Below are 7,422 nucleotides of genomic sequence, written 5' to 3'. Positions count from 1 at the left end.
ATCATGTGATCAGGTTTGTTGCCAGCTGCATAATGCTCCCACATGTGTAGATAGAGCCGCTCTAGTTCCATTGTGTATTGTTTGGTGTTGAACAGAGGGCTAGATGTTCTCTGCTTCCAGACTTTGCCACGAATTTTCTCCAGGTATTCGAGATCAGTTCCCAGTTTCACAGCTATCTCTTCATATTCTTGCCTATTTTTAGCAATCAGCTCAAGACAGCCTAAACAAGTGAGCTGGGAACCTGCAACTCGGGAAGCAAGAGTCTCTCCTGGCATAGTCACCATGGGGGTCCCTGCCCAAAGGACATCCATCCCTGTGGTGTGGCCATTACAGAGTGGAGTGTCCAAGCAGACATCAGCCAGCTGGCCTCTCCGAACATGTTCCTCTTTAGGAGCAACAGCGGAAAAAATGATACGGTTCAGGGGAAGGCCCACATTTTGTGTGTACTGTTGAATATTAGCTTCTCCTGCTGCTGGAAAACGCAACAGCCACAGTACACTATTGGGAACACGCTTCAGAATATTTGCCCACATCTGCAAAGTAGGTGGGTCAATTTTGTATAACTGATTAAAGTTACAGTACACAATGGCATCTTCCGGTAACCCGTACTGAGAACATGTGGTTGCAATAATGGTACGGGGAACCTCCTCTCCAGTGGCAGCCTTATTGTTGATCAGGGTAGTTGCCAGTCCATTGCTAATACTGAATCTATTCATTGTAATCTGAATTTGTCTTCTGTTAATCATTTCAATAACTGCTTCTGCAACAGTATTCATAGGAATGACAGGCATATTAAGAGCTGTATTACTGCTGTCTGCGTTGTCTTCTCCATCAGGACATTTCATCTTGACTATTTGCACATCTGATAGACTATCAAGAAATGCTTGGAGGTCGATGCCATTCAGCACAATCCGATTGTCATAAAGGTGCCCATTGGACTTAAAATCGATGACGGCTTTTTTCTTCAGGTGAGGGAACATATTAGCATGATCACCAATAAAGAATGTATGGGGCATATAAGCCAGTTTCTCAGAATACTGCTCAGCAACTTCAGCAGGTGACGTTTCCTGATCAGTGATGATATAATCCATGAAAAGCGCGCCACTAGTCCCAGGGTAACCCAGCCACATTGCCTGAATAGGAGCTGGCCTGAGAGCAAAGAGTTCATTTCGAGCACCCCTGGTATAACCATTCATATTTACAAGGATGTGTATACCATCTTGATGGATGCGATCGGCTGCTTTCCCATTGCATGGAATCTGAGAAAGATCAGTGAAATGATTGGCTTCTGCCATCACCTTCGCTCGGAAGTTTGTGCCATCATGTGGGCTCAGGGCATAACAGAATATCTCAAATTTATCAGAATTGTGCATGCCTGGAATAGACTGCATAAGGTGAGAAGTAGGATGATTCCCAAAGTCAGAACTCACGTATCCTACACGCAGTCGACCATCACTGAGCTTCAAGTCTTTTGGATGTTCATACGGTGGTTTATGAAGGACACTTATATTAGCCAAGCAGAGGTTCCCATGCCTCTCAGCAATAGCCTTCCTGAAGCCATGAGGAAGAGGATAGAGCATACTATGATGAGGCTGCACAGAAGGCAACCTATTCTTCTCCAACTGGTCAGCCACAATGCTGACCAACTTCTTCATTCGCTCATCATAGTCTGTCCAATCACAGACAACCTGCAGGCAATGAGCCAAATTACAATAAGCGTCAGGAAAATCAGGTTGAAGCTTCAGAACAGTGCGATAAGAAGCAATTGCTTCTGGAATATTCCCTGAATCCTGGTGAATGGAAGCCAGATTGCTGTGGGCATCCGCAAATGCAGGGTTGATCTGAACGGCACGAGTATAACACTGCAAGGCTCCCTGAACATCCTGCATCTCCCATAGAGTGTTTCCCATATAACAGTACGCATCAGCAAAGGTAGGACTGATTCGGATAGCCTCCTTATAATGCATCAGAGCTTCGTGCAGTTTTCCCTGCTGCTTCAATACACTTGTTAAATTTGAATGGGCATCAGCAAAGTCTGGGCAGAGCTCTAATGCTTTACGATACAAGCGAACTGCCTCTTCACTGTTTCCCTGTTCTCCTTTGATATTGGCTAGGTTATTCAGAGAGTCTGCATGGGTGGGACACAGCCGGAGAGCTGTATGATAACAATCTTCTGCTTCAGCAACACTGCCCTTCTCTTTGAGAGGGTTGGCTAGGTTGCAGTAAGCATCAGGGAAATGTGGTTGCAATTCAATAGCTCGCCTGTAGGTGTCTATTGCCAGATCCATCAGGCCTTGCTCATAGTATACACAAGCCAGGTTGCCATGTACCACTGCATGATTTGGACTCAAGCTTAGGGCACGAAGGTAAGCTGCCACAGCTCGGTCAAAAATCCGTGCCTCGTTGAAGACATTTCCTAAATTGATATAAGCATCCAGAAAATTGGGGTCAAGGGTGACAGCCTTTTCAAAGTGATGAATTGCAAGCCAAATCTCCCCTTGTGCATTGAAAACACAGCCAAGATTACTCCAAGCTACTGCAAAGTTCGGTTGCACCTCAGTTGCTTTCAAATAACATGCCTTGGCTTCTTCTAAGCCACCCAGGGCTTTGAGCAGGTTCCCCAGGTCACTGCGAACACAGTACCAAGAAGAGCAGAGACGTAAGCTTGTACTGCCCCTTCCATGTCGCCTGCTGCTACCAAAGCGGCTGCCAGGTTAATATAACCATCGATGAAATCTGGTTTGAGACGCAATGCATGCCGGTAATGCTCAGTTGCTTCCTGCAACTGCCCTCTTTCCTTGTACACATTCCCCAAATTCGAATAGGCTTCTGCCAGAAGAGGGTTCTGTTTAATTGCCAGAGTACTAAAGTGGGCAGATCTGTCCAGCCTTCGACACTGGAAGTGTATAGATGAAAGTAATAAAAGTACACCAGTATTGCCTGGCTCTTGTCTCCAGAGCTGCATGCAGTGTCTCTCAGCTGTCTCAAAATCTCCTGCCTGATATTCTCGATGTGCCAGCTCAGCTAACCCTTGGAAGGAAAGCATACGTTTCGTTGGTTCTGTGCTGTCGGCCACGTTGCCCACGGAAGACGCCATCTGGAGCTTCTGGAGAGAGTGAAAAAAGGGAGTAATTGAGTCCCGCTGCCGCCACTACTGGCAAGAATGTTTCTAGTGGTAGCAAACACGAGCGCAGCAGCCGTACCACTGCTTTGGCACGCTTAAGCAGCGGCAACAGTTACAGGCACCGAACCTTAGGAACTATGGTTGGCCATCTACCTCTCATGCTCTTGAAATCTTAATCCTTAACCCTGCCCTCTTCCACCATTTTTCTCCCAATCAGGGAATAAAAATTACCTATCCATTTGCCTTAGAAGAAATCAAAAGTCAGTAGGCCAAACACTTTTTAAAATATTGTTTTCTGTCCAGTTGGAAATGAAATACATGATTGACTTTTCTTCATCATTCATATAGTCAACGTGGAAAACATTAGGGTCGTGAATTTCAATACAGTAAGATGAGAAAATTTTAAATTGGCCTTCCCAAACCACTAATAAGTAACCGATGTTGTATAGAATGCTAAAATCTTAGAGACTGAGTTTGATATTTTAAAAGTTCTGCAAACATTAGCTAATTTCTCCTCATCAAATTTCTCATGCCTCAAACCTGAGTATTACTTTTTAAAAGATAAATTTATTTATTTTTATTTATTTATTTTTATCTTGGCTGCGTTGGGTCTTCAGTGCTGCGTGCAGGCTTCCTCTAGTTGTGGTGAGCGGGGGCTACTCTTTGTTGCAGTGCCCGGGCTTCTCATCACAGTAGCTACTATTGTTGTTCCACAACTCTATGGGTTCCTTTTGAGGTCCTACGAAGAACCCTAGAAATTAGTTCATGTAATTATAGGTTTTTGCAAAATTGTCAAAAGTGAGATATTTTAATTTCCATCAGGTAAGTCCAGCGTCTATTTCTTTGTCAATTTTCCTTCTATCATATTCTGCTATGTTGGATCATATTGGATTGGTCACAGGCTTTTTTGAAATCTGGATAAGGAGATGTTTTAAGTGAGGCTATTATGTGATTTTCAGACACCACCATATGTAATTGACTATATAATATCCCATTACAGGAATAACTTTCAGTACTCTTACTGACTACTCTACTGACTTAACTAGCACAAGACACAGAAGCATAAGGACAAAAACCACCTTACAATATAGCCATGTCTTGCACTTCACAGCTCTCAAAGCATGTGCGTGTGAAGAAGAAAAAAGAACTGAAAAGTATAAAACCAGAAGTTATTCTGTGGAAAATTATTTCAATCATCAGGCATGTGAAAGATAAGTCAAAGATTCAGTTTTCTTCAATGCTTAGTCAAAACGGAAATTTCCTTCTGTCAAGAATATACTCCAGGGCTTCCCTGGTGGTGCAGTGGTTGAGAGTCTGCCTGCCGATGCAGGGGACATGGGTTCGTGCCCCAGTCTGGGAAGATCCCAAATGCCACGTAGCGGCTAGGCCCGTGAGCCATGGCCACTGAGCCTGCATGTCCGGAGCCTTTGCCCCACAACGGGGAGAGGCCACAACAGTGAGAGGCCAGCATACTGCAAAAAAAAAAAAAAACCCAATATACTCCAGGGGCTTCCCTGATGGCACAGTGGTTAGGAAGCCACCTGCCAATGCAGGGGACACGGGTTCGAGCCCTGGTCCGGGAAGATCCCACATGGTGCAGAGCAACTAAGACCGTGTGCCACGACTATAGAGCCTTTGCTCTAGAGCCCGTGAGCCACAACTACTGAGCCTGCGAGCCACAACTACTGAAGCTTGTGTGCCTAGAGCCTGTGCTTTGCAACAAGAGAAGCCACCGCAATAAGAAGGCTGCACACCGCAACAAAGAGTATCCCCCGGTCGCTGCAACTAGAGAAAGCCTGCGCACAGCAACGAAGACACAACACAGTCAAAAATAAATAAAGAAAGAAATAAAAGAATATACCCCATCAATAATGTGTGTAATGGAATGGTGTCAATGAGTATTTTATCAGAATTCCTGTAATGCACAAACCTATAGCAGTACTGAAATCAGTAATGCATTTATAATAGTAAATACTTATGAGGAAGTAATCCATAGAGGTTTTCTCAAAGTTAACATTGAACATTAATGCGACATTATCAATAATAAATTGTGACGCTGAAATAAACTTTTCTAAACTATTAATAACTAAAAGCAAACTCTAATCAACCATGTGAAAAGAAATCTATGTCTATAAACTACAAAGTTTATTTCTTAAAATTTTATTTCTAAAACACATAAACTGTCATATGAGGAGGCAGTTAAAGAATATATAGCTACAAGAGTGGGGAAAAAGTTTTATAGAGACACATCTGGCAGTAGTTAATTTTCAAATGTCATTTTTCTAGATTTTGTGACACCTATAGTATTGATATTTGAAAGCATTAAAAAAATTGTAATTTGAAGATTAGCTACTTCCAGGTAAAGTAAAATATTTTGAAGCAAAACAACATTTCCACTGAGAAAAATTTAAAAAGCCAAATAAAATAGTCAGCATTCAATCAAAAAGTTCTAGACATACCAAGAGATAGAATCATATGACTAAAATTCTAAGAAAAGAACAGATAATACACAAATATTTATATAAGATATTGTGTATATTTATCAGGAAAAGTCTTTATCAAGAAAAGACTTTAAAATCATCAGAATTAATATTACATTTTATTTATTTGTATATTTTATTTATATATAGATATTTATATATTTATATAAAGAACTTAAAGATAAAGCCCTAGTTAAGGCAGTGACAAAAGCAGTAGCAGTGGCAGTGAAAAGAAATGGTTATATTCAAGGATATTTTGTCAGTAAAAGTCCAAGATCAAATGTCTGACTGCATACATGGGATGGATAGACGGAGTGGGAAAAATCAAAGTTAACTATAGAGGTTCTAGTGAAGATGGGGTTGCCATCACCCAACCCAAGGGGTTGCGATCATCCCCAATGTCTAGGAGACTCAAAGGGAAGGTCATGGTCGAGGAAAAGTTAATTGCTGGGAAAATAAGACTCCCAGTCTCTCCATCTCCTTATACTAGTTTTTTTTTAAAAACATCTTTATTGGAGTATAATTGCTTTACAATGGTGCATTAGTTTCCACTTTAAAACAAAGTAAATCAGTTATACATATACATATGTCCCCATATCTCTTCCCTTTTGCATCTCCCTCCCTCCCACCCTCCCTATGTCACCCCTCTAGGTGGTCACAAAGCACAGAGCTGATCTTCCTGGGCTATGTGGCTGCTTCCCACTAGCTATCTATTCCTTATACCAGTTTTGTTTTTCTGCTCATATACGTAGCAGCATTTCATTCAAGGGGAAAGTCATTGATCTGACTGGTCAAATTAAACACCATAGTTCAAGGCACATTTACAGTGGTTAGTTCCTCCACAATTTAGAAAGTAACGTTCACAGTTTCCCTCTTCCTACACTGTGGAACACATTGGCCATTCCTCCAAAGTTTCCACTCCATAGAGTGGACCAGAGATGACGTCAGCCCAGAACTGAGAGCTTGGCATGAGATGGTGTCAACCCCACCTAGAGCTCTGGCATAAGTTATGACCCAACCCAGCTCTACAGAGAGTTCTGCATGGAATCTTGTCTCAGCCATAATAATGTGATTCTGTTTTTCATTTGGTTTTCTTCTTTGCTTAACTTTCCCTGGCCACTCTGACAAACAAAATTTCAGGCAATCCTGGGCCACTCACTAACTTTATTCCATCTAATGTTTTCCAGATTCCCAAGAAAATTACTAACTATAAAGGGGGAAATTTGGAACATGGTGAGTTTTAGGTGCCTGAAATATACAGGTAACTGAATCCAGTTAAGTAGCAAATTATTTGGATCTCAAATATGCCAGTAGAAGAGCAGACTAAGCTCAATTTAATGTACTCTTACTGGAGACACATGTAAATTCTGGGTCAGTTTTGAAAATGTTAAAAGCACATAGCTGAGATTAAAAGAAAGAAAGGAACACCTGCATGTTTCAGAAAGTAACAGAGAAATTAAATCCAGAGAAATAAGAGCAGACTGATGTGTATGGTTTCCGTTCCTTAGTATAGGCCTTATGTACATAGGGGCTGGAGCTAGAAATCTAACATTACCTTGAGGCCAGGAATTTAGACTCAGGATGGAACAATATGGAGAAGTTAGTACAGATATCCTACAGAACTTTCATGAGGAACTGCTTAGTCCATTAAGAGGGCCAAGGGAGGTGGTGAGGAAGATTGATATTTCTTGAAATCCTTCAGGTACAGAAAACATCAACACCTCTGAAAAGTAGGCCTGTCCTTCCCAGAGTTGTGATGGCCAGGTTGTCACTCACCTGTAAGGCCCTGTATGAATCAGAAACTGCAAGGAGAGTAAT

General features: G+C 41.9%; 1 protein-coding gene across 1 annotated transcript in view; it reads left to right on the top strand.

Annotated features, from left to right (window-relative positions):
* Window positions 1–377: 377 nt before the first annotated feature.
* LOC309797633 (centrosomal protein of 78 kDa-like) overlaps window positions 378–7,422 on the top strand; it is a gene marked incomplete at both ends in the record, with an annotated part of 44,076 nt that continues 37,031 nt past the window's right edge. Inside the window, one exon of the mRNA XM_082646097.1 lies at window positions 378–416. Within this exon, the coding sequence (XP_082502223.1) occupies window positions 378–416 (39 nt within the window). The remainder of the gene's footprint in view (window positions 417–7,422) is intronic.

The sequence above is a fragment of the Mesoplodon mirus genome, assembly GCF_964341445.2.
Source record: "Mesoplodon mirus genome assembly, contig: HAP1_SCAFFOLD_810, whole genome shotgun sequence".
Classification (NCBI taxonomy): Eukaryota; Metazoa; Chordata; class Mammalia; order Artiodactyla; family Ziphiidae; genus Mesoplodon; species Mesoplodon mirus.
This window is presented reverse-complemented; position numbering and strand designations above follow the sequence as displayed.